Here is a 27,225-nt window from a genome sequence, read left to right on the forward strand (position 1 = left end):
ATGGACCTGAGCCTATACTTCTTAAGGCTGAAGCTCATAAAGGGTGGCAATTTATCACAAATCCCTGAATCCCCCACTCTGCAGCATGAGGAATATACACTGCTTAATTAACATAAATGACAGCAAATGCCCTGGATCCTCAGAGCGAGGGCTGACAGTGCTGCAGCCCAGCATGCATAGAGGTACCCTGTACTGCTGGCTGATGGTTTGTAGCACCTCAAATCTCTGTCTGCAGCCTGTCCTGGGTAATGGGAGAAGGGAACTGGGCTGCTCCCTCACCCACAGGTCCATGTAAAGGCCCGATATATAATGTCCTATAAAACATGATACAAGCCCTGTAGGTTGTTGGGGTCCCACACTGCCTGATGCCAGAAGGATGATCCAGTGCATCCATCCCAGGAGGCAGCCCAGATAAGCCTGCTGCCCTTGGTAAACAGTCATGCCCTCCCAGTACTCATGGGCTGGATTGGGATGGGATGGATCCCTTGTGGCTGGGGTTGTACGTGGAGAGCCTTCGTGGGGGCTGTGTCACTGCTGGGAGAGGGAGGGCAGCGGGGAGAGACCTCCCCCGGCAGCAGTGGGAGCTGGATCTGGCCCAAGCACAAGGGTGCATCGTCTCCAAGATACAGTGTCTTGGGGTAGCTTTTCCTAAACAAAGAGCACTGTAAGGGAGCCACTGCTGGAAATTTCCATTCCTTTGTTGGGTAGATGCTGTGTAAATAAATGCATTCCTGAGATTTTTCATAATCCTAGAAAGATCCATAAACCAAACTGTACAGTTCGTCAAATCACTGGAGTTCATATATATTATCCCTCGGCTGCTGGGAACTTGATATACAATGGCACAGAATATAAGGCAAGAAACATATGTTAAAGGTCTTCTTAGAAGCACTCTGTGCATTCATATGTGGCATGTACAGATACTGCTTTTATTTTGTCTGGTGGGATCTAAAATATCCAACCCATATTTGCAGCTTGGGTTTGTGAATTACTTACCTTAACTCTCAATAATCTTTACCTGACTGGCAACTTTGGTGGCAGCATTTAGCTGTTCCCTGGTTCAATGTGCAGGTGCTTTGAAAGCATTTATAAATTAGTACATAATTTAAATGTGTAAGCAACCTCTTACTTTCCTCTTCTGCTTTTCTTTCTGTCTGAATCTTATTTAAAGACCAGACAATTCAGTAAGATCCTATCATAATAATTATATGGTGCCTGATGTATTTACAAGTGCAAGGGCTCAGAAATGCATTTGCAATGTCTTACTTTCTTTTCATATATAAACACTAACTACATACAGAATAAATTATATTCCTGTATCCAGTGTATTTGTAATGTAAATGGAGGAGTCACTTATATAGTAAAGACTATTGTACCTTCACTGATAAAAGTCAGATGTTTTCCTTGAAATAACCTAGTAACTTTTGCTTTAAACTGCCCTTTACACTACCAGAACAATGTTTATTACCCTTCTTTTTAATTTTGAATACACTTGGACATTCATCTTGTATTTAGACTTTCCCAACAGCTATGCTTGCTTTCTTTAGGCTGATTTTTTAAATTAAAAAATCATACCCCCTAGCAATAAAATTCCATTGGAAAAAATATTGAAATGAGATGGAAATAATACTTTTCTTTTTTTAGATCCCAAAGTTCCAGACAAAAGAGCACTTAATAAACAATTGTACAGAATACAAAATGTACTTTTTCAACAATTGTCTTCTAATTGTCCAAAATACAAGGATGTGATTTATTTCCTAGATATGCTATTTCTCAGTCAGATTAGAAATACTAAATAACTCCCCCAACCCTATGACCAAAACAACCTAGAAGCCAAACTGAAACAATCCCTCAAACAGGACTATCTCTATGAGGTAACCCCAAATACTTTTGGCTAGCTGGTTGGTTCTCTAATTTCCTTCTGTTTGGAGACTGCCACAGCATCTCCAATTCAGCAACACTTATTCAAGATCCTAATTTTTCCTGACCTTGGTACTCACATTTGGGGGCTACTGTGTCAAAGCATTTCAGCCTCCAGAATGAAGCCTTCTCTCAAAGAAAGAACATTACGGCAATTGTAGCTCTCAAACTGGAATAGATTATAAAAGCTTATTACTGTATTTTAATATAAAATATTGTTGAGTAAGGGCATCAAACTTTAAACCCAATTAAAAACAAACTATGATCCTAGAGACTGCAGACCAGTAACTTATCTACCACACAAACAGCTGCACAAATCCCTCACATTATTTTTTCCAGGCTTTCAACTCTGATTAATAACATGGCAAACCCATGCAAGTCTCAACCATATTAACCACAGCTATATTTTTAGTCTTACTGACATGAACGCTTTAATATAATAAAAGTAAAAGGAAAACAGAAGAGGTGTTTCATTAGGACACGAGGATTACTAAAGCCGCTGTGTGGAATATTTGTCAGGAGGTGGTAAGGGAAGAGTTGTTACTTACATTTTAGCATGTCGCTAGGATGTGGAGCAAGAGGATCCCTCAGTGAGAGATGTTTGCTTTGGAAAAAAACCGAGTAATCAGGCTGTCCAAGCTCTTCTTACTGACACATTTATAATACCAAATTGCAAACTTGGTTAAGAAGTTTGCAGCACTACATGGAAAACTGTTTTTCCAGTTTTACTGTGAAGCCCAGCAATATGTCAGTGGTACAAGATCCAGAAGTTCGTGTATTAACCTGCCAGTCCTTTTTTGTTGATAGATGGCTATATGCAAAAATATATGAAGCATGCAACCTGGTTGGTTAAAAAAAAATAGCCCAAGCCATAGACCCTCAGCAGATCTTGCAGCTCATTTTAGAAGCTTATACCCTATTTTAGAAGCCTTTACGAATAAAAAAAAATCCCCAAACCCAAACAACCCCCTCCAAATGGCTGATATATGCAAGAAACCAGGATTATATCAGTAAAATAGTAACTTCAAAACAAATCCGAAGACTAATGCTTGCCTAATACAGAGTGATTTAATATTTAATGTGTTTGGCTTCACAATTGTGTGAAGTGGGAGTAGAATTAAATTCAGTCCATCAATTGTTCCTACGACAGGGGTATTCCTTAGCTGAGTTTCTGACAATAAATTCAGCTGAATGAATGGTGTTATCATGAAAATAAGCAATATTTGGCCGTGTATGTTGTTTGACTTTTCTTTCTGCACTTATCTGCCTACACATTTGCACAAGTAGTATTATAACGATGTGTTTTGTAAGAGAGCCAAGCTTTGTAAATCGGAATAATGGGCAAAACCAGTCATACATTTTCTGTTTCTAAATTCTTTGCATGAAGACAGCTGCATTTCAAACTCAAGGTAACACAATAGATACAGGCACACAGCATCCTAATAGTGACACTGAAATAACTGCTCAGGACAGTACCCAAATACCGTAGTCATGGATGTATTGGAAACACTCGGGTACTACAGAGGGGGTGCGATGGGCTAGCAAAGAGAAGGGCAGAGTAATAGCAAATATCTTCTCACACTTTTACCTTGAGATGAAAGCATCATTTTTGCTGTGACCTTTTAAGTGTTTTTAATGCATAACATCTGCAGTATCAAACATACAGGGGAACAGGGAAGGCAGGCACCACAATGTATTTCTACCCACCGGAAAGTGAAGAAATGCACAGAAAACCTTTATATAGCACCAGAGAAAATGAGACCCTATGCACAGCCTTATATAAGAACTTCACTACCAAAGAGATTTGTCTCTTGTTTGAATGCCACATGAGCACATGTGAACCATTCCTGCTCATCTGTACTGACATTGGGATTTTGCTTTTTAACTAGCCCAGGCTTGGCTGCAACTAAGATAAACATATTTAGCTGCAACTTTTTTTTCTTTCAAAAAGAGGCAAACTGGATTATAGCAAATAACCTTTAAGATAATTAACTGACAATGCCGCAACTAGCATAAAATCTTCCTTCAGGCGACCCCTAATTTAAGTATTACTGGCACAAAGTGGAGACAGATTGTGCATCACCACCGCAATATTTACATAGCAGAAACCCACAGAGCAGGAAACGTGAGACTCAATGATGCACTAAATTAGGAACAATCATATTCTAGTGTTAATTTGCTTTCTCCTCTATCCAAATTTCAGGTCCAGCAATTGGTACAAATGCACATAAAACATTCCCATTTTTAATGATTAAGAAGCACGGTCTGCAAGCAGTTCTGCTCAAAAGTAAATTCACTCACTACTGGGGATGTTTGCAGGATCAAACTCCCAGAAGTGAAACAGGCTTACCAACACAGAGATTTTTAAGAAAACCAACACTTTCTAATCTGTTTATTTCTTTCCATAAATGATGTCTGCAGAAGCAGTCTGAGTTGTCTGCCAGGCTACCTGCCTTTTGATCGCAAGTAATTTCCTATGACAGTAACACCGTGATTCTGAGGGATAATGGAGAAGCGGTTTTAATTCACCGATGCTGTAGACATATGCAGGTACTCAAAAGGCTGTGCAATCAAAGAATAAAAGTTAAAATGGAAGGGGAAAGAAAAAGATAGCTGGTCTATTTGTAAGTATATTGGGAAGTGACATATTTATAATAAATATACACACTATATCGAGACACAGATTTCATGAGCACTATTCTCAGTTACAGCATACTTCATGAGACAAATGCAAAGAACCATCACCAATCTTTCTAAATCTTAAATATTATTCAAATTTGGATTCCATTATGGCATATTAACAAAATATTTACCTTGCCTAATCGCTGATGTTCTTCAAAAGCAGAAATCAGTTCTTGTGCCCACTTTATTTTTTCAGGGCTCGGAGAGAACTGTTCCTGGACAACAGCAATTTGGTTGGGGTGAATCACCTGCTTACCTACAAAGAAGATTAATAACACCAGAATCATGCATCGACAAACAGATGTTCAAGCAAAATGTTCCAACCACTTGAGGCTCTCATACGCCTCGCAGACTTTCTTGCTCTTTAACTAATTATTTTACCTGGTTTCTTTAATTCTTTAAACTGGACAACAGGCAGATAGCCTTTAGCCAGATTGTTTTAAGAATTAAAATATCTTGAGCTATGCTTGCATTCAATATAGTTTGAAAGAACCTACAATTCTTTCTCCTCCCTCCCCATTTCAATTCATACATCTTCTCTTAGTCGTTTCAGGTGCAATTTTTGTTCAGGGCAGTCAATAACACTTAAGTATAATGCATCTCCGAATATAACTGTAGAAATAACAGCTACAGACACTCTTAAATAAATTACATTAAAATGTGTTCAGAAAATGAGATCTGAAGAAGATGGTAAAAGATTTGTAGGACTGAAAAGTTACCAGTCACATAAGGATCATGCTCTAAATTTTCAGTATTGGCTTAGCATCATAAAATCCTCAGTGTTGTTTAAATTGTTGTAATAGTTAGCAGTTGCAGGCAGATTGCAACATTTATGTAGTCACTGGTATATTAAACAACTATCAGTGATGCCCTGAGGTTTTATGAAGTACTTTTTTTAATCCTGTCTTGCATAAACATGCGTTAAGAAAATAAAAATAGATGTTGCTTTTTTTTTTACTAGAGATTTTCAAATGTGAATAGACAGCCACATAATCCGTTTTAATCTGTTATTGTATATAGCTACCTTAAAACAAATATAGATCTAATTTGTTTGACAGTTTTAGAAATGTAACATTTGACATTATTAGTTCATTTCTATGGGAATTTCACAGATGTGTGTGATTTCTGCACTTTGGTTTCAAAGTGTTTCAATAAAGAAAAGCTACTGTAACTCCCAGCTTCCCATGGAATAAATGACTGTGCAAGATAACAAAACTAGTTAGATGGATGAGCCTGATCCTGCAAACCTGCCACTGAGTGAGCAGTCTCCTTCACATGGAGGGTCCCACAGCCACCCGCTCCATCCCATCCCACTGCACGCTGCAGCCTCTCACAGGAGAGAGATTTTTGCACACAAGGAAAAGTTTGCAACACCAGGAGCTAGGGAGGCTTCCTGGCACAACGGGGTCTGCTCCCATGTTCTTTCTGCCATTAAACCAGCTGTACATTAGAAATCATCCCATCACTTGGTCGAAGAAGTTTCACGTATGACTGCAGAGATAGATACACCTATTTTAAATGAAATGACCACTGAAGAAAACCCTGGGATTACTTTTATCAGACTGCAGTGGGTCTGACTGATAGCCTGGAGTACAAACAAAACCTGGGGATGCAGCATCATAACATAATTTAGAGCAAAGAAATAATAATTATTTTAGTGTTGCATGTTTCTCAGCTAAAAAGCCATAAGTAGCTCAATTTTATTATATTTCCTATTAAACAACCTGTAGTTTATGATCTTATGGGCATTCAAATATTCAATTTGACATTTCAATGTCATAACTGTTAAAAAAAAAAGCTTAAAAATAGGTAAAAGCTTTAAACTCAGCAAGAACTACATTTTCTAGGAGAAATTACATGGAAACAAATTTTCTTAACTAATGTGTTTTACATTAAGTCTAATCAAAGTTTTTTTAGTCAATTTAATCAAATTCACCATTAATAACATTACGATTTTACTTATTTGTAATACAACAAATTCTCCCTAGCTAAACTGCTCATTCTAAAACTGAAGGGAATAATTCCTGCAAAATCCTAAGAAGCAACTTTCTGGGAAAAATGTAGAATATATTTTAAATCATATTTAAGGTCAGTCTACAATTATAACAAAATTAAAAACATTTATCCACAATTTTTTTAAAGTGTAAAGTATTTCTCTAAAAAATCTATTTTTGATAGAGATGTCTGTAGCAGTAAGCTATACCTTCTGTTATTAAAACACTACTGCACAATTTACAAAGAATATAATGCAATTTTGATTCACAGCATTCAGTTGATTTTTGTCACAGCTTATGTATCCAAATATCTGTATAATAGACATAATGCCATGCAGGAATGAAGCAAATATTTTAAACAGAATTGTTGTTATTGACAAGTTCCTGAGAGAGTGCAAAATTGGAAGACATTAAAATTTATGACCATGAAATCCTTTTTACAGTACCACTTGATATATTGTGCTTTAAATCAATACCTGTCAAGTCTTTTAGGTAACTGTATGATGGTGTCGTTTCAGTCTTCTACAAAAGACTGCAAAAGGAGAGGAAACCTATAGTGTTTCGTATTTATATCTGGCTTCTCAGCATGTAGCACAGGACTTTCTATAATTACTAAGTCAGATGTTGAAGCTAATGGCAAAGTTTACTTAATTTTTTACATAAATATTCCTAAAAGTGATGACCATTTATGTAGGCAACACACTAAGTAAGTCCGCTGGTTCTGGTATAGTAAAACATCACGCTGGGTGTGTATGCATATGTGTCTATATACATATACTCCTCCAATATATATATATATAAATATATATAAATATATAAATATACATATAAAAGATCTAATCATCTGGCTAAATTACATTTGAAAACATTTTATTTTATGTAAACACACTCACTGAAGGGAAAACAGGCTGCTTCTAAGATTACTGGAAAAGAAAACTGACATAATAAGCAATGAGGGTTACAATAGTAACTAAATAGCTGGTAAATTTTTTGTTAAGTCACTTTGCTTGTTTCACCTTGACTATTTGATTACATTACGCAAGTTCCATTGGTCTAAATCTGAACATGGAGAAATCTAGGGACATAGAACTTTGCTGAGTATTTTGGATTTGCATTAGTTTTGAGGGTGGTGAATTTGGTCCTATGTGTGCAAATAGATGTGCGTTCTCCAGCTAAGAGAGTAATTGGCAATACTAATCTTGTTTTAGTCCTGTTGATTTCAGTGATTTTGATTCTTTGTGAAAAAGAAGTAGGAAGAGATCTTAAATATTTAAAAATAACAAGAATCACGTGTTTTGAACTTGTTATTAAAACACTATTTCAGTATTTTACTCTCATGGTATCAGAGCACTGTCAGTGACAAATATGCTCTGCAGAGTTCTGCTTTATGCAAGGTTATGGATTAATCTAAGACCCATTTGTGATTTAATGTGATTAATATTAAATTGGAAATGTAAAAATGTTTCATTTACATGCTTTTGGAACTAAAAGTTTTTGCTTTCAATTTTGAAATGACATTTTATTTTAATCAAAACAAACAAAAAAAATTATAAAAGCATTAGATAAACTGAAAGCAAAAGAAACAAAAGAACAAGTAAAACATTTTGGATAGACTTCAAACCTTTTTTTTCTATTTTTACAAAAAATATGGAAAATGCTCTTTTGTTTTGACTTAAACATTTTTCTTTTATTATTAAATTTTTTTTTTTTTTTTTTTTGGCCACCAGATCAGGAAAGTCAATATTGTCCCACCTCTAATTATGGTCAGACTGGTTGTCAGGATGTCTGTGGGATTTTGGAAATGTGTTAATGATAGTTGTGGAAAGGCAGGAGGCAAAGAGCAAGAGCTGTGAGTTCACCTTAACGAAGTCTGTACCTTTTACAGACCTTTACTCCTCATATGGAAAGGCAAGGAATATCTATGGCTGAGTTAAAAGTTCCATTTACATCCTAAACTGCTACATATGACTTTTTAATTTGTCTCCTATATGGACACTACCCTGATGTCAGACAACTTCCACTGTAAAGTCAGTGGAGTTCAAACCACCGTCAGCATTGTTTATGCTGAGGATTTCTAAATTTCCTAAATTGTGAGCCCAACTTAAGTATTTAAATCCACATTAAGTGTTCAGAAAGAGTGCTCTCAAAGGTGGTAGGCAACTGCAACTCCATCTTCTGTCAACAGGAGGTTCAGGTGTTTCGTTTTTTGCAAAAAATCAAGCTTTTGCTTAAGCTAGGAAATATTGGTCAAGATTAGGCAGCCATCAGCAGGTGCTACTATTCAGGAGCTCTATTGTTTTCCCAACTTCAATCACAGTCAAATGAAGGGTGTAAGTCCACATGGATGTGGATAATGTAGCTGTGAGGAGCTAAATGGTTTGCCTCTGAAACAAGATCTAGTTTTGCGAATGTTGAAGCTCAACAAGCAGTAAAGCAGAGTTTGCACTGAAGAGCACTGATTGCTATTCTTTCACTGGCATGCAGAGATCGCTTAAAAGAACACTTGTTTTTTTGCTTGGTGTATTAAACTGTCATATACCACTAACTGTAAAAATATAGTTTGCTAGATGGCATTGCCAGGACCCATGCTTTTGGTAACAAAAACCTAAAAGGTGTACTATTACCATACATATATCCTGACTGACGGTCTGAGACAAATAATGTGAAATGTTCAACCTATATGCTAGAATTCTTTAATGCATTTGTCAAATGTCTGATTTCTATTGCAAAACCCCAAGCTTTGGTGGCTGTGCTGTCCCACTGGGGTGTCCAAGTGGTCTGGTACGCTAGTCAGAGGGGTAACAGGCTGCATTACAGGACCATGAGGCGAGGAGCGTCCTGCTCTTGCTGTCTGCCAGTACCCGTAGGTGTCACCAGCACTTACTAGGAGAGGAGCCAGGAGGTGAAAAAGAAATCAAAGAAAATAATAAGAAAATAACTTTGCCCTAGCAATTAGCATACAAGATTTGCTTCTCAACTCCCTCACCTAAAAAGTACTTTTTAACAACTTCTGCTTAAAAAAAATAGGAGAAAGGGATCCAAATGTTTTAAAAAGCAGTCATGGAGTGGACACTGCAGAGTATAGTACTGCCTTCCCCACTGCACAGCCCGTACCCCAACTTCTCTTCAAACACAGTCACACACTTCGTGGGATGCGGTTTTAAAAAGCAGCCTGTGACTTTTCAGGCAAAATTTCCAGCCACAATTTTAAAGGTGGTAATAAACACAGAAGACTCAGGTATTACTGATTTTTTTTCAGTAACATCTAAATGACCTGAAATAGAAAACAAATTATTTGTCTAAGTGACAGTAAATGTAGCAATATATTTAAATGGCAGAAGATATGCATTATTTTGAGACATCATCAGAAAGCCATACCAGTGAATCCCATTGAGGCAGCTTCTCTTGATTGCCTGCGGAGCCCATCTTCATCTCGGAAATCAATGTAAACAAGGTCTATTGCTTGAAGGCCAAATGCCTTTGCTGTGACTACTATTTTTTGCCTGGCATATAAAATATCATGAGTTTCCTTACTGCTTGTTGCACCTATGAAAATAATTCAAAACAGTGAAAAGCTGATGAGTATTTTTGGCCTTTCTATTTTAAATATTTCTTATGTAAAAAAAAAGGGAAGTTTGAGTTTTCATTTAACCATTTTAGAAAGCAAAATGGGGGGTGAGGCTATATTGTCAAAATAATACTCTTCTGAGAAAAAAAAAAAGATACTTTAGCAAAAATTAAAAAATAATCACTTTAAACTCTGGCTTATAAAATTCATATTTTGATTTAGTTCCAATCAGAAGTTATAAGCCTGAAGTCAGTGGAAATTTTGGCTGGTAAGGACTTCTGCTTTAGGACTAACTTGAAGTAATTAATTGATTATATTATTTACTGTATGTACAGTGAGAAGCATTAGAGTAAGAGAAGCTTTATAGAAATTGATATACTGGATACAACTAAATGGCTAAAACATTCACACTGAGAATAGAATTGAACTTTCCTTGGTTCAGATTCTTGTCACAACTGATGTCCTAAGCTGAATATTTAAGTTTTAGTATTTGGATGAAAAATAATGGTAGATGACTTCTGAGAAGGAACAAAAGTATTCACGAGACTTTATGTGCACATAGGGCACCAGCTAAGCACCATGCACATGTGAAGGCTGGTGTGAAATAATAATAATAATAATAATAATTTCCCTTTCCTTAGTATCACTATTTAGACACAGATTTCCAGTAGTAAGGCAATGCTAATTTTTACATGAGTGTCCTAATTTTTAATTCAAATATTGATAGCTCTGCACTTTTATATTTAAATTGAATCAGATCAGTAAGAAGCTAAGCAGCTGCTTATAAAAGAAATCATGAAATAGATTTTATTTTTGAGGAAGGCTAATAGTGCTTCCATATGACTACATGACTGCATTGACATGGGACATACTTAAAGTAAATTTATTAGAGCAAATTTATCAGAAGAGCATTTGTGCACGATGTTAAAAGCCTGACTAATAATTGTCTATAAATTGATGATGAAGAAGCCACCAAATTGTAGGACTATAAATGTAGTTCTTAAAAGCACACATATGTTTCTTATGGATAGCATATTTTTAAATCATTTCAGTTATTCAACAGGTTTGGGTTTTTTTTGTGGTTTTTTAAAATTATTATTATTTTCATTAATTTTTGATACTGCGTAGCAAGAAGGATAAGAAAGTGTCAGTGCCCTGAGGCATACAGGGACCACGTTTTAATTTGCCAGTGACACATTCTGCATTGAAAAAAATCGAGAAAAGTGCAAATGTAAAATGCAGAATCAAGTGTTGTCATTACTTTAATTATTGCTGTCCAAAAAGCGATGGCCATAAATCACATGTGGCTTCTCCAATGCAAACGGAATACGTTAACATTTCTAGTAAACACACAGGTAACAACCTATGCTGGCACGGAAATCCTCTCCTCCAAAGACGACTGCGTCCAAATGAAAGCCAACCTGGGATCCTCTTCTCAGTGCTTCTTCACAGACAGCCTTCAAATGGGAACAGAGTATTAATTTCTACAGAAATGCAGGATGCAGAGCGACCACAGAGGTTATTACAGCAACTCGGTGTTACCAAAATCCTTCAGCTAAAATTGCTTCTATTACATAGCAAAGCCACTGTAGGTGCTCGACCATGCACAATGCTTTAAAATGACTCAGTAAAAGAGAAAACATTATTTTTCCCTAAGCACCTGTATGCCTAGACAATGTAAATACAGGACCTTATAGCACATTCCCTATCTTCTGGTTGACATAATGCCCTGGGTATTACTGTGATCCTTACTGCAGATATTTATATCACAATATGAAAAACAACATTTGTCAAATACTGCTTAAAAGCAAACAAAAAAGTTTGAATTTGATTAGTTTGACATGTAATACAGAAAGACAGATGAGAATATCTGTCATTGAAAAATAATATGAGCTATTTAAAATGGTTGTAGACTACTTATGGGATATAAGGATTCCTTGTAGGATTGACAATTTAAAGTCTTCTGCTGCATATAACTCAGTTTAGCTAAGGAGGTTAAAAATTCAACAAGTGCTGCAGAAAAGTATTAAAATAAAAGCATGACAGATTTTGCTGCTGTAGCTGTTATATGAAAAAGTCCATTTCCAAAATATGGCTGTTTTATATCAGTGTTTGGTGTATACTGATATTTTTTAAGGCTAAGGTATGTGGCGAGGGACGGATGTAATTACCAGCTCTACTAATGCGTGTTCTTCTACATCAGCTGGTGGGACAAGAAATTATTCTTTAATAGAGCGTTTTAAAAGGCAGCTCTCCTGCCAACATCAGGAACTGCAATATTAAAAAATCCAGTATAAAATACTATAGGTGAAGGAAAAACTCAGCCACTTTAAAATATGATGTAATTCTGCGTATGCACACAGGACAGGAGCATGTCTATTTGGTTACTGCTTTATTATGTTTCCAGATACGTTAGAGTGTGCTGTAAGATAAATGGCTGTATCAAACGAGCAGGCTGCCCGTGAGGGCTGCCGGTACTTCTGGAGGTACTTCTGATGTGTGTCCCCTCAGCTGGACCGAAACTTTCCCTTAGAGCTTGGGAGGGGAAAGCTGAATTGCTGGTGCATGCATGAGATCTTCCGTTTCATTACTACACTGCCTTGCCTTTCTGAAAAACCTGGGCCTGAAAGTAAAGTTTCAGAAGAAATTTATGTTAAAATGCACTTTAAAAATAAGATTTGGTCTTAAACTACCCTGAAAAAGGAGCATGTTCTTTGGATAGTTCCTATTTTCAAAGTTAAGTATACCTCTAATCTTAACATTAAACACTCAGAAAACAGTAACATGAAATTTTGTTCTAACCTTATTAGTAAAAACCATGATAAAGATGCCAGCTTTTAGAAATAGTGAAATGATGATTAATCCTTTTTCCTAAAGTTAAGTGTTATACAAAAGTCAAGTTCGATAGCTACTAAATAGCTAAGTGCATTGCAACACTGTGAGTATTCCAAATCTTTGGAGAAGTCCAGTCCAAGTGTGCTAAAAATAACAGTAATGTAGAGAGGTTTTGTTATTTGACATGGATTATCTGAAACTGTTCTGTCACTGAAATAATTTGAATTTATGAAGGCCTTTACATTACAAACATGACAGTTCAATGTGCAAATGTTTTGGGGGATTGAACAATACGTTTAGTATTTTTTGACCTCTGATGAAATTAGGGGGAGACTGGGAACTATTTTGCTTATCCTAGTTTGCTGAGATGGCAAAATATGAATGCTTCAAGACCTGCTTACCTTAAAATTGAGCAAGCCCACTGCAGTTTCCACAAAGGGGATAAAATTCATTGGTTCTACAAGTGTTCGGCCTTTTAGGTGATGTAAGAATTTGTCTGAAAACTAAAATTAGACAGTGTGAGCTATCAGAGAGAGAGGAAAGAAACCAGACCTCAGAACAGTTTACATGTCTATATAATGCATTAAATTTTCACCTGCCTGTAACTACACCCCTCCCCACCCCAAAAACTTGTAATTAAAAAAATGAAACCAGCTTTTAACGAGGCCTGTGATTTGAAACCGCAGCATTCCCATACATTTCTGTGTTTGGAGTCTGGTTTGCAAGAAAAAAAACATCCAGGCTTAGCACCTCTCACCCTGGCTTAGTGAAATGCAAATCCGCGGGCCCTGGAAAACAATGAAGTGCTGCTGTACCTGAGGTCCGGTTTTGTTTCAGGTCCAGCACTGCCATCACTGGAAGCGCTCCCCAGCCTTCTAAGTGGCATCCGTATTATTCATTACGGCACCGTTACCCTTTTGTTCACTAGGCTTTTCTTCATAATTTTTTAGCTTACCTAGGAAGGCCTTAAAAAGGAAGTTTAATTCTTTGAAGACCAAAGCTTGCCAATTTTTTCCATGAGACCAGTTCACAGCTAGCTCTGAGCTGCCAGTGGGGTAGCCCAAATTCCAAAATCTATCATCTGGAAACATACAAAAGCTCTTGCACAGATTTTTCCTCTTTCAAAAGGGAAAAAAAAAAGAAAAAAAAAGAAAAAAAAAGAGGGGGGAAAAAACCTCAGCCCTATATTGTAAATCTATTATGTCTGTCCAGATTGAGTAATTTGTGCGGAGATAAACATATCGCAGGTACGGTGAAAATATGTTAGTAAATAAAGACAAAAATAACATCTGCATATATTTTAAATTTAAGGAATATTCAACTATTAATGGATATCAAAGGAAAGGGAATTTTAATCATCTCTCCATTCAGTCTCAGTTGGGTAAATCATATCTAAGAGATTTGCATAAATATAAACCATCAAAGACTTTTCATCTTCAAAGGGGGTTTCAAGACCCTATAAGCTTTGTACTGTAATCATCGCAGGTCACAACCCTGCAGGAATAAGGCTGCTATGGCAACATAAAAAAACTAATGCTTAAGGCTTAGCATAATATTCTGACTAATAGAAAGGAAACTCATTTTAAAAGCTGGCAGCCTATTTACCAGAAGCTGGATTAGAGGTGTTATTTCCCCTTTTAGCTTCCCCCCACCGCCCCTCCCCAAAAGAAGGAAAATCTAATCACCCAGATCTTGAAAAAAAGCTTTCCATCAATTTGCAGTAACTTTACAATTAGGCCAAAATAAATCACAGCTTTCTTCGATGAAGAATGCTGCCCTTCCCATCCCTGCTTTGCATCGTCACTGTGGCTGTCTCAGTAACTTTTCTTTGGAGAAGAGAATTGAACCCAAAAATGTGCAAGAACGATAAAAATAATAATCAGTGCAATTCACATGTGCGAGTGTACAGTATGGCAGGTACTACAGAGACAGAAAACAGTAAACTTCATCCAGGCAATTGCAGAAAATGAGGTAATATAATGGCATCAGCATATACTCTTAAGACTCCTATCTGATTTTTATTTTTTAAGGGAAAAAAGGAAGTAAAAAGCTTCACTGTGTTCACATTTTAGGTGCAAGTTAAAGCAGCAGAGCTCTTATTTTATTTGAAAATATTTTAAAAGTCACACTCCGGGGATTTTTTGTATCTTTTGTTTTGAAAGTAAATGAAAAAAAAAAAAAAGCAGTTTAATTAAATATCGTCTTCCTTCCTCTTTCTTTCAAAAAATTGCAAGAAGCACCAATACAAAAGGTAACGAGTGGAGAAGTTTCAATTAATTTTTTTTTGTCAAAAGGAGACGATTAAATGTTTCCGGCCCGGTAAAGTGTTCATTTCAGGGAGAAAGGGAGGGAAAAAAAAAGAAGGCGGAGGGAAAAAAAAACCCCACAAAGCTTGGGGAGGGGATGAAGTAGCAAGGCCTCAGCAATTCTTTCAATTCCAGTGCACACCCAATAGTGTGTCGGGAAGAATGCACACTGGTTGGGATTTGTGGGAGAATTGTCCCGCCACAAAGGAGGGAGAGTTACGCTTGTTATAGTCCAATAAGCCATGCCAGTCAAACAAGTACCCACACTAGGGACAAAAGGAAAGCAAGAGATTCTCACACAAAAGAAAACAAGTAAGCCCATCTTTTAGTTGTGCATCAGCCTCCAGGTTTTCTGCTGCACATAAATAAAAATGAAAGGGGGGGGGGGCAGGGGAGTGGGTATATGTGAGGGGAAATAAACAGATTCTGGGAGGCTCAAAAATCATGCCGAGGTGAATTTTGGGAGGACTTGGAAAAAGCGGCAGTGGCGTTAAACAGAGCGCACTCTTTGTGTGTAAAGGTTGGGCAAAGTGAGAGGGAAGTGAAAGGTAGACAATGAGACAGAAGCTGTTGGGGCTGGCTTGTTTTCCATGATAGAAATCAAAGTTAGAGAGAGGGAAGGTGGAAAAGGATGAGGGGACAAAGAGCCTGTGCAATCCCACCTCCCTGGAAAACCTGCCTGGTGTCAGCAAGGGCTCTTCCATTTTGGAAGCATGAATATTCATTACTGACAAGTTATGTCTAACACTTACAAGGCTGTAAACCCTGAGAGGTATACCCTGGTTAATTTAATTAAATGTTGGTGGAAGGGGACGGTGTGCCTTCCATCACAAGCAGTGGAGGCCGGAGAAGCAGTGCCACTGGATGGACAGGGCTCATCACGTACCCAACATATTTGCTCAGTTGTAGGCTCACACCCAGTCTCAATGGTTTGATCATGGTTAGATGCTGAGATTAAAATAGATCCTAATACGTCTGCCTGCCTTTCATCACAGCTTGCACGCGTGCTAGTTGCTCGGCTAGCGGTTTGCAAAAATATAGAAGTGAATAATTAATTCCTTTACTGGCATGTTACAGCAATAATGGTATATCTAAGCAAATGCCCCCTTTCTTGACAATTAAAACAATTATAGCATAATTAGGCCTATTTCAAAGTTTTCTTAAGTAATTTGACATGCCAACCATTTACATTTCAGGTTTTTATTGGCTGAAAAGTCAGTCGTGAAAAACAAACACACCTGTCAGCAATTAAAAAGGAAGAAATAGAGAACTGCTCAGGAAATAATATCTGTGCTAATTAAAAACACTGGTTAAAAGCTTCCTGTTTGTTCCTCCAGTTGCCCCAAGGAGTGACCTTCCCCCCCCAACTCATTTTTTCATATGTTGCTAACATGGTTCCCCCATCTCCTGCTTACAATGCATGTAACTAAGACTCATGGACAGACAGTCATTTTGCTTGTTAGGGCAGTTAAGAGAAGATACTCATGCTTCTATTTTTAGTATTATACTCTGACATCAATATTGGTTCTTGACTGTGGGAGAAAACCCACTGGTTTTATCTATAAATGCAAGGTGTTCTATGTATGCCTTTTATACAGCACATCTTACCTTTAAGTGGATGCATTTCCCAATTACTTTAGCCAAGCAACAACATCATATGGTATTTGGAGCCTTCCTTATAACTCAAGAGTCATTCATCTCTATGCGTGACTGATTTTTGGCCTATCAGCTTCTGTCAAAAATTACTGTGTTGTTGGTACTCACCCATCTTATTTCTTCAACATTTTCAACCTTTGGCAGCATCATGCTTGAAGGAAGGGTCTTGGACTGCAAAAGCACCTCTAGATCTTCTTCTGCAAGACCGCTGGAGACAGAGTTTATCCTAACACACTTCTCAGCATGGCCGAAGTCAAACTTTTCAAGGGTTTTCACAACGGTCAGCCTTGCTTCTTTCTACAATATAGATGAGTTTAGAGGACAAGAAAAGAAAAAGAATGCATGTTTTCTGTTGACAGAAAAGTGCACTGAGAGGACAACTTTTTGAAATGATGCAGGGAAAGCTAGACAGCCAATATACTGGTGTGCCCAAAACCCCTGCCACTCTTGGGCTTTTGCTGAAGCAGTCATCATCAGCACCTCGCAATTTTACCTTCCTCGTTTCTTTATAACTGGTGAATAAAATGCTCAGGTTTTATGTGTAAATACTTCTATACCACCACTTGTAAAAAACAATACTCTTTTGTCCACTACTGATGAATATGTCTAACAAACACAAATCTTTATACTAACTACAATGCGTTGCACTAACTGTCTGCACTCACAAAAATGGCATGTCTTTAAATTCACATAAAATAATTCATGTTTGTAATTCATCTCTATAGCTTGGATGTCAGAAAACACACATGTACATATATTTCTTCGATTTTGCTACATAAATCTTCCTTTTCTCTATGTATACAAAGTGTACTAAAGCCCATGGTAAAGTTCACAATTCACAAGCGATAACACCAAAAAATTTGCAGATTTTTCTTCAACCACATAAACAGCTATTCTCCTGTTGGCACACCCCCCCCCCCAAAGGTATGCATTTCCCATGGCCATTTGCTATTTTTGTGAATGTAAATTTATGAATCTGTTTAATAGTTGATTTTCATGAAGAACACTTGCATGCTTTTCTGAAATGAAATGCATTTCTTGGCCTGGAGAAGAAGGGAGGGGAAAAAGGAGAGTGCTGGGATCCCTGCTTCCTAACAACTGGAGTTTCAACCCCAAATTTCTTCCACTCACCAACAGCCCCTAACAAATTTGCATTGTCAAAACGCACACTTATCAAAAGTCATTTCATTTGTGAAGAGTCTTTATGGGGCTAATAAAACTTTAAAGCTCCTGACTCATGGAGGTATGGGAACAACTTTAACAATATGCAGTTGCTGAATAGGGAGGCTTTTCAAGAGAACAGATAAACTTAAGGGGGGGGGGGGGGAATAATCAAAGTTAATATTCAGGCTAATACCAATCAGCAAGACAGCACATGACAGTAGATTTAAACCAGACGGATGCAAATCTCTGCCAGTGAGAGGAGCAGAGGCAGTTTCCCAATGTGGTCTGAGTTAAACAGTGTGAGGGAACAGTAGCTTACAGTTGTCAGGTCTGATCAGAATAGGGTCTCCTAGGCCAGTTTAAGACAGCTCTGCAGTGTACTGCTTTACAGGTCTGGGACCCCTGATAATTAGGGTAAGTTTAGAGAAAGGCAAGTGATGGCTCTAACTGGTTAAAGGAAGGAATAATGAAGCAGAAAGTTAATGAAATCTGAAGCAAACAGCCTTCAGCTTGGGGCTACTAGCCGTGCTTCTCTGAAGGTTGGGAGCATATGCCCGTTAATCGGACAGAAGGGAACAAGGCGCACATGTACGCATCCCTGTGCTGCGATCAAGGGACACGTTCAGAGGTAATCTCTGGAAAATACAACCCAAAATGTTCAAACTGCTGTGAATGGACTCTGACTGGGGCCATTAGGAAAGCCACACAGAGATGTGTGTAGTTTACTACAAACACGTCCAGCTGGAAGAGAGCTCCAGCGCACAGCCGCCTCTGAATTAGGTAAACTGAACCATATGATGCCAATACCAGGTAATACAAATCCCCTATGTTTTCCTTCTCTGGCCAGGGGTAATGGGTTTCTAGGGCTGGGCTGAAAGTTTTTCAATATGATGCAGAAGGGTAGCTTAAAAACGTGCTCCAAACCAATTTATGCTTTTAATTAAAGTCAGATTATCACCGTTTCAGCACACACTGATCCAATTTGCAAAAGAAAGATCTCCCCAAATTACCCACCAAGGCAGCATCCAATTCCAACTGAAGGCACATCTCTAGCAAACTTACAGCCTGATTTATGATTTTTTTTTCCCCAGATTATAATAATGAGCGGTAGACCATCTCATTAGTTATTTTTCTCCTCAGGCTGCAACTCCCTTCCCAAAAAAGACAGATCATGTCTTTCTAGGTATATTTCCATACAAAGCACTTATTAACAGGCTGTTGCTGTTATCAATTTACATAAACTAAATGTGCAGCCCTCTGGTACATATCCCAAAAATAACCAACAACTTCACTGAATTTATACCAACCAACAAACATGGGGAGGGGGTTGTTGTTTCTTCCCATATTCTAATAGAAAATATGTTGCTATGTTAGTTAACACACCCATGCCATCTGTTGGGTTGAAAATTGATGCAGTTTTTTAGAACCACTATGTTTTAGATCTGTCTGCGTAGATACCCTAGAAATGGAAACGTTTCCCTTCCATAATAAAATACTTCTAGTCACTATAGTTCCCACATCAGGATTCAATTTATGTTTTTCATTGTGGGACAAACTGAGAGGACCTGGCTGCCAAAGTCAGAGCTCGTGAAGGTACTGACTCGGTGCCTACCCTTCCTGCAACTGAGAAAATCCCGTTGATGTTAGTGGGGTGTATCGGGTCCCCAAGCAGGCTTCCAATAAAACATTTCATGGGTAAATAAAAAATTGCACTGAAACTTCAGACTAAATGTACTAAAAACATGCAGGAAAGGGAGTGACCTTTCTGCCTCATTATGCAGGGAAATGTTGATGCTATTCTTATTGAAGGATCCACACAAAAGTTAAAATTTTAAGCTAGGTAAACTACCTAGCTTGTAACAGTAGAGTAAATAACATAACACGTTGTGACTAACTAGCTTGTAACAGTAGCGTAAATAGTAATCGTTGACAAATGTCTTTATGGATGCAAGAATAAACACGCTTTCCAAACACTCTGTAAAGTCCCTCCCAAGAATGGTCAAAGCAGAATTGTTAAGAAATGGTGGAAAAATTCTTTACCCTGTTCTTCACCCAAGAACTGCAACATTGGGTAATACTGTCATGAATGAATAGCTAATAAAGAAATAAACGTGATCATGAAGTAAATTATTCCATCCCCAGATACCCTGGGGATGGTGGTATCCCCATTGAGTCCTGTGTGGATTGGGTTCTTTATCAAACTGAACAAGAGAGAAAGACAACAGAGAGCTTCATGGCAAACAGAGATACTACTAAAATATGCTAAAATTGCAACTTGTGCTGGAAAATCCATGGGGAAAAAAACCCTATTGGTCAGGGTGGCTACTGCAGCATCCCTTCTGTGTGACTCAGGGGAGGACACTGGAAGATGTCCATTACCATGCGCAGCTATGCCACCTGGAGAAGCTAAAGGTTTCAGTGACGTAGCACTGCGGACAAATCCACTGCGACCCAGAAACACAGGCACTGAAATTAAAGATGGGAATACGCATGTTGCTGGCTCGATTGGCACCCATTAAACCTAATAGCTAACCATCCTCACGAGTTCCTAGCTCTGAATTATCAAATCTGCAAAGAAAACAACATCCGTCCACTTTTACACTCCAGTGGAAGAGGTGGTCCCTCGCGGCGGGGCTGCGTAGTCTCGCCATCTGGAGAATAAATCGAGTGTGAAGTACAGTATAGTTTGGGACCAAGCTCCGTGGCGGCAGCCCAGCAGTTAGTTCATTAGTCCCAAACTTGCGGGGATTAGTGCGGTATCAGCTCTACTGTCGGATGGGATCAGGCAGGCAGAGCGCGAGATTCAGGGAAGGGGGTGGCGGCGAAGAAGGAGCCCCTCAGGCTTATTTATAAAACTATGTAGTATAAGCCCACCTAAATAGGTGCCTTTGGTAACAGTAGTATCATAGTCTCCTACCAGCTGAATTGGTACCTTTCCTTCTTTCCTTCTTTTCTTTTTTTCTTTCCCCCTTTTTTTTTTCTCTCAAGTTATATGTCAAGACATAGACATTTCCGCTTTGAAACAGAAGGAATGCCATAGAGCTGGAAGCTCAGCCACCCACTCACCCTGGACACAGCGTTAATACAGCAATTACGAAGCAAACATGGTCAGATTAACAGAATTCTAGGGACAGCAACAGCAGACAGAAAAATTACATTTTATTTCTTCTTTTCAAACTGGTCTGATACCCCACAAGCCAGTTTTCCAGCATTGTGATTTCCAGATCTGCCTGATTTGGGGAAGAAAATCTGTGTTTTGCTTTATCTTTCTTACCTAGCTTTAGCCCCCCCGCACCCTTTTTGTTTTCCTCAAGACCTTCAGGTCTTAATGTAAATAAAGATGGAGGGTATACTTAAAGCTATGTTTATGTATAGATCTCGCCCTATTAACATCTTTAGTAATAATTCTTCATATGGAAATGTAAATATATGATGGCCAGAATCTGTCATCCTCATTGCCATAATAAGTTTGCATGTTTCAAATGGCAGAGGAAAAATTAATTACTATAATTACAATTCCAGTTATTTTTTTGACGGGTCTGACATAGTAAAAACATACAATTACATGTTAATGTTACCTTCCTAAAGTGGTTTGTTTACAGGGCTTGACATTGCTGAATCTTTTGTCACTTAGTGCATACCCTATGGATGCATCTCTCAAATAACATATTGAAGAAGCACACTCATATATCATACACCCACAATGGGTTTTGGGCAAAATTGAGTTTTGGCAGCGGGTAAGCCTGCAATTTTTTACATGCTTAATTCTCCATCAGTGAAGTGATACCATGCAGGATAATACTTCATTTAGTTCAAATCCACAGATGACACTGGCCAGAGAAAAGACAAACTGCATTGTCTTTAAGGAAACAAAGAGAACCATAACTGCGGAGCAGAGCGTTTCTGAGAACAGGAGGTGTTTTTTTCACAAGACCTGCTTCCTACCTTACATGTACCGCGTACTTCTGAAAAGGTATCTTTGAAATGGCAAATATGCATTTCTATTAAACCTGCTGTAAAATACAAATACATTGCAAAGCCTTCAGGAAGCTGTTACTAAATCTTTTCTTATCAGCCAGATAATCAGTTGAGGAGTTTTTAAAGACTTAGGAAGTTCTAAACCACATTTTCTTTTGGTTCAATAGGGAACATGTCATACTGTCCTGGGTTTAGCAGTGGCAGTCATTTTTCTCTTTCTTGGTAGCTGGTGCAGGGCTGTGTTTTGACTTTCAGCTGGGAACAAAGCTGAAAAGCAATGATGTTTTGGTTTGGCCAAGGACTTTGTGGGCCTCATGCTCTTCCAGGGAGGAGGGGAGCCGGGAGGAAGCAGAGACAGGACACCTGACCCAAACTGACCAAAGAGGTATTCCATACCACAGCACGTCATGCCCAGGAGGTAACTGGGAGTTAGCCGGAAGGACAGGGTGGACTGCAGGGTTGGAGGAGGTATCGGTCGGTGCTTGGTCGGGCTGGGGGGGGCAAGTTATCGGTCGCCTGGTGATGGGGTGTTGTATTCTCTTCCCTTGTTATTTCCTTTATCATTACTATTATTGGTGGTAGCAGTAGTGATTTGTGTTATACCTTAGTTACTAAACTGTTCTTATCTCAACCCGTGGGAGTTGCATTCTTTTTGATTCTCCTCTCCGTCCCTCCAGGAGTAGGGGGAGGGCAAGAAGGGGGGGAGTGGGTAAGAAGCTGTCTGGCTGTGGGTTAAACCACGACAGTTCTTTTTGGCGCCCAACGTGGGGCACGAGGGGTTGAGATAACGACAGATCTGACTCACAATGCTGATTTATTGGATCTCAGAGTTGTTCCTCTTGATCTCACAGCTTCAGAATGTTGTAACTTACTTAGAGCCGGTATTTGCTGTGTTAGTGTTTATCAAGTGTGGGGCTTGGGCTAAGGTTCTTGTCTCACTGTACTTTATGGCAATGACTTGTAATACGGGCGAGCTCCAGCAGCAGGGCGGGACGGACGTGGCCGTGGACTGGTACCTGGCCGTCCGGCTGCTCCTCACCGTCCTGGCCCTCGCCCTCGCCTCCGTCTGCGTGAGGCTCTGGGGAGCCGAGGGGGGGCGGCCCCGGGAGCCGGCGGCTGCTGAAGCGGCCCGGGAGAGCGGCCCCGGGGACCGAGCGGGACCGGAGGCCGCGAGGGGACGGCTGCCGGTGGAGGAGGTCGGGGCGGTCGAGGAGCGGGAGCAGGCGGCTGCCGAGCAGCGGGAGAAGGCGGCGGAGGAGCCGAGCCCCGCGGCCGAGCCCAGCCCCGCGACGGCCGAGAGCATTCCCCGGAAGCCGCCCGCCGAGCCCCAGGAGGACGCAGGAGACCCCGCAGCATTTCCCAGCAAGGCAGAGGAGGAAGAGCTGGACTCAGGAAAAGAGAAGCTGGTGGTGGGAGAGCCGGCAAGCACAGAGCTACACCAGCCCCAGTGACAAGCAAGCAGCTACACCAGCCCCAGTGACAAGTACAGCAGCATCGCTTGAGAGTTCTGAAGGTTTTGAATGGCCTTTGGGTACCCTTGGGACCTGCCTGCTGATTGTGATGGTGTTCACTATGTTGGCACACACACAGAGTGTGTTTTACCCACCACCATTGTGTCTGATCCCAAAATTTAAGCAGAGTCAGGTTTGGGTCTTGTCTGGGGTTAGACAACAATATGGGAGGACCAAGAGGTTTTCCCCAAGGCTGGACAGCCATGAGTGGCAGGGCGTGTGGGACAGTATGGGCAAGTATCTAGTCCACTGGGCCCCTCCAGTGCTTTGGAAACATTGGAGATGGAAGGACAATGAATTATTTTGAACCTGGTGGGCCCATGACCCTTAAGGCCAACAGAGCAGAGATGCAACATCGAGATGGACTCATGATCAAGGGGTGGACCTAACAATGGACACTACTGCCCAGGTTATTCATGTGTGTGAACACTGCACACAGCCTCTCCTGCTCTGAAAGACTGTTACAAGAGATGGAGCCTGGCATCATGGACCAGATGGACTCAGCAGCTTTATAGGGACTGGGCCATGCACTACGATGAGAGTGCACTTAGATAAGAGTGAGGGTATATTGAAAATGTGGGATCTGAGCATGACGTGAATGGTATGGAATAAGGGGTGGATAATGTCCTGGGTTTAGCAGTGGCAGTCATTTTTCTCTTTCTTGGTAGCTGGTGCAGGGCTGTGTTTTGACTTTCAGCTGGGAACAAAGCTGAAAAGCAATGATGTTTTGGTTTGGCCAAGGACTTTGTGGGCCTCATGCTCTTCCAGGGAGGAGGGGAGCCGGGAGGAAGCAGAGACAGGACACCTGACCCAAACTGACCAAAGAGGTATTCCATACCACAGCACGTCATGCCCAGGATGTAACTGGGAGTTAGCCGGAAGGACTGGGTGGACTGCAGGGTTGGAGGAGGTATCGGTCGGTGCTTGGTCGGGCTGGGGGGGGCAAGTTATCGGTCGCCTGGTGATGGGGTGTTGTATTCTCTTCCCTTGTTATTTCCTTTATCATTACTATTATTGGTGGTAGCAGTAGTGATTTGTGTTATACCTTAGTTACTAAACTGTTCTTATCTCAACCCGTGGGAGTTGCATTCTTTTTGATTCTCCTCTCCGTCCCTCCAGGAGTAGGGGGAGGGCAAGAAGGGGGGGAGTGGGTAACAAGCTGTCTGGCTGTGGGTTAAACCACGACACATACCCACCACATAATCCTAAAGGAAAGAAGGGGTAGGAGTGAGGAGAGGGAGGTAGAATAGAGTCTCCATCATTTATGTTGGTGCTTCTCTGCGGTTCAGGCAAATGTACATCTTAGAGCACTGCAAATTCTGATTTTTCCACTATTCTTTCTTGAGATCTTCAAATTCTTTAATAATTATTTGGCTTATTCAAGCCTTTTCTTTTTTTATACCGACCTTTTCACTTTCCTGAAAGAGATTCTTCATGACATAATGAGTCATCTAACTCTGTGCATCTCCAGCATCTGCTGCTTTTCTCTCTGCTCTGCTAATTGTCTTTACATGCAGTACATGCTCTAGCAGCCCAAAATGAAGCAGATTTTGGTGGTCAGCATTATGAAATAAGCTGCAATTTAATCATGTTCTGCTGAGGAATCTTAATTTCTTTGCCCATTTTCCTATTAGTTTCATTTAAGGTCTATGAATTAATGAGTGCACCAATCAACAATATTTATCCTGTAGTTTTAAAGGACAAAATCTCTTAAAGCTGTTTATGAATAGCTGGGAGCTGCTTGTTGCCATATAAGCTTACCAAGCTTCTATCTCCCTCTACCAGCATGAGCAATGTGGATCCTGAGGACATTAGGTGGGGTTCATCCAACATCTCCAAGTTGGGCAATTTCCGTATGTGATGATAAGGCAATGGCCTGTCTGAATGTGGGGAACCAGAGAACAAGAACCCACGGTCCACCCAGCCAGCAGTCCCGGATCCAGGCTCATGAATACCCATAAAGGTTTTGGGGTGCTCAGCTATGTAAGCACGACACTTCTGCTGAGCTGCATCTGAGGATGTGAATATTAGTGCAAGAGCAAGACATTTTTACAAGGCGTGTGTAAGATATTTTTCAACTTTCATGTAACTCATACAAATTTAAACAGAGGCCAGGAGGATGTTAGAATGAGTTGGCACATAGAAATAGTAATGTAACATGAGGAGTTAGCGTAACTATCTAAGCAGCAAAAATAATACAGCATGGTGTGTGTGTGTGTGTGTACATAAATATAGCAAGAGGCTTATACGGTAAGACTATGTACAGAAATATTTCAAAAGGGTTTTTTTTTAATGACAGCACTATATACAACAGCTTCAATAAAAGAAGACTTTGTTCACGTACGTAGGCAGCTATTCTTCTGTCTGCCAATTTTTATAAACACTTACAAAAGAGATGTAAACAACCTTTCAATTAAGACAAATCAAGCTAACACTAATTTAAGCTGGCTGCAAGATGTAGTCTTTTTACTTTTTTCCCTGGCTTTCTGAGGATGCTTTTGGTTTTGTGACAGATCAGAATCGCAAATGAAAATCCTTTAGAAGCATTAGTGCTAATTAGTCTTCCTGGACAGTCCAAATTAACTGCTGCATGATGAAATAACATAACAAAATACCCAATTTGATGTATCAATAAAAAATAAAGGCTATAAATTCCTTTCATCTGGCAGCACATAAGGTCAACTGTATTTTATGCTTATTTTTGATTTTAAAATATTCTAGTTTAAGATATATTTACTTGGCATGATGTAATAAGTTATTATGGAAAATGTATACATTTAGGCATCCATTTTTAATTGTTATAAAGGTATCTTTTTGATAAAGCTGACAATGAAATAAATTGTTGCCTGCCAAAAGTACATCTGCTTTAGCAAACTGTCAATCCCTGTTCAGCAGCTGATTTCAGGTGTGGCGATTCTAAGTGAGATATGGATCAAACACTTTGAAAATCAGCAAGTGGGTGCCATCAGGCGCATTGTTTAATTACTGCCTCAATTATTTAATAAATTATTAAAAAAATAATTAAAGCCAAACAAGGTAAACATTAAATGCTGTGGAAAGTTAAAAGCAACCTAAAGGTAAATAGAAGTTTGTCAGAAAGAAAGCAACTGTCTAGAGTCTTAGGACCGCTTGTCCTGAAGGAGCCAGTGTCTGCCCCAAGCTGCTCAGAAGCCCTTGGCAATGAAGAAGGCATTAAGAAAAATCAGGTCAGCTGTGCCATGGCTTCCTTCATCCTCCTCTGGAAGAAATTTTTCCCAATCTACCCACAGTCTTAATAAAACAGGTTTTTCAAAGAGTAAACCTGGAACAACCATTCATGTTTTTGGTATTGTGCAAATACTGATTAAGAGCTCTTGTCTCAGTTTTCATAGCATGTTTTATCTGCATTGGTAAATTAACAAATTAATATTCTGTAATGTAATAAAAATCCCACAGAATTCCCTAAGTCCAAGTGTTTATAGGTCATGTCCATAGTAAAGTCGTACTTCTGCAAAAAAAGCTCTCATCTCTTCATTTTCAACTTACATCTTAAAGTTACACGGTGTTACCACACAGATGCATATGTTTCCATGCAATGGCTTTAGATTTGTGACACTAACTGGTCACTCAGG

The 27,225-nt window shown here is 39.4% G+C and overlaps 1 protein-coding gene across 6 annotated transcripts in view; it reads right to left on the bottom strand.

Annotated features, from left to right (window-relative positions):
* Window positions 1-27,225, bottom strand: part of CLYBL (citramalyl-CoA lyase) — a 170,410-nt gene that overhangs the window by 10,936 nt on the left and 132,249 nt on the right. For 4 of the 6 annotated variants that reach the window (XM_061349302.1, XM_061349301.1, XM_061349299.1 and 1 more), the window contains 5 exons: window positions 17,070-17,258; window positions 13,401-13,502; window positions 11,528-11,621; window positions 9,975-10,142; window positions 4,734-4,858 (listed from right to left, as the gene is read on the bottom strand). In XM_061349302.1, the coding sequence (XP_061205286.1) occupies window positions 4,734-4,858; window positions 9,975-10,142; window positions 11,528-11,621; window positions 13,401-13,502; window positions 17,070-17,258 (678 nt within the window). Of the gene's footprint in view, window positions 1-2,468; window positions 2,525-4,733; window positions 4,859-9,974; window positions 10,143-11,527; window positions 11,622-13,400; window positions 13,503-17,069; window positions 17,259-27,225 lie in introns of all 6 variants that reach the window. The other 2 variants (XR_009724879.1, XM_061349300.1) reach the window with 1 other exon arrangement.

Source organism: Neopsephotus bourkii, unplaced genomic scaffold (assembly GCF_033783945.1).
Source record: "Neopsephotus bourkii isolate Nb327-2 ecotype Australia unplaced genomic scaffold, CSIRO-AGI_Nbou_v1 NB_398, whole genome shotgun sequence".
Taxonomy (NCBI): Eukaryota; Metazoa; Chordata; class Aves; order Psittaciformes; family Psittacidae; genus Neopsephotus; species Neopsephotus bourkii.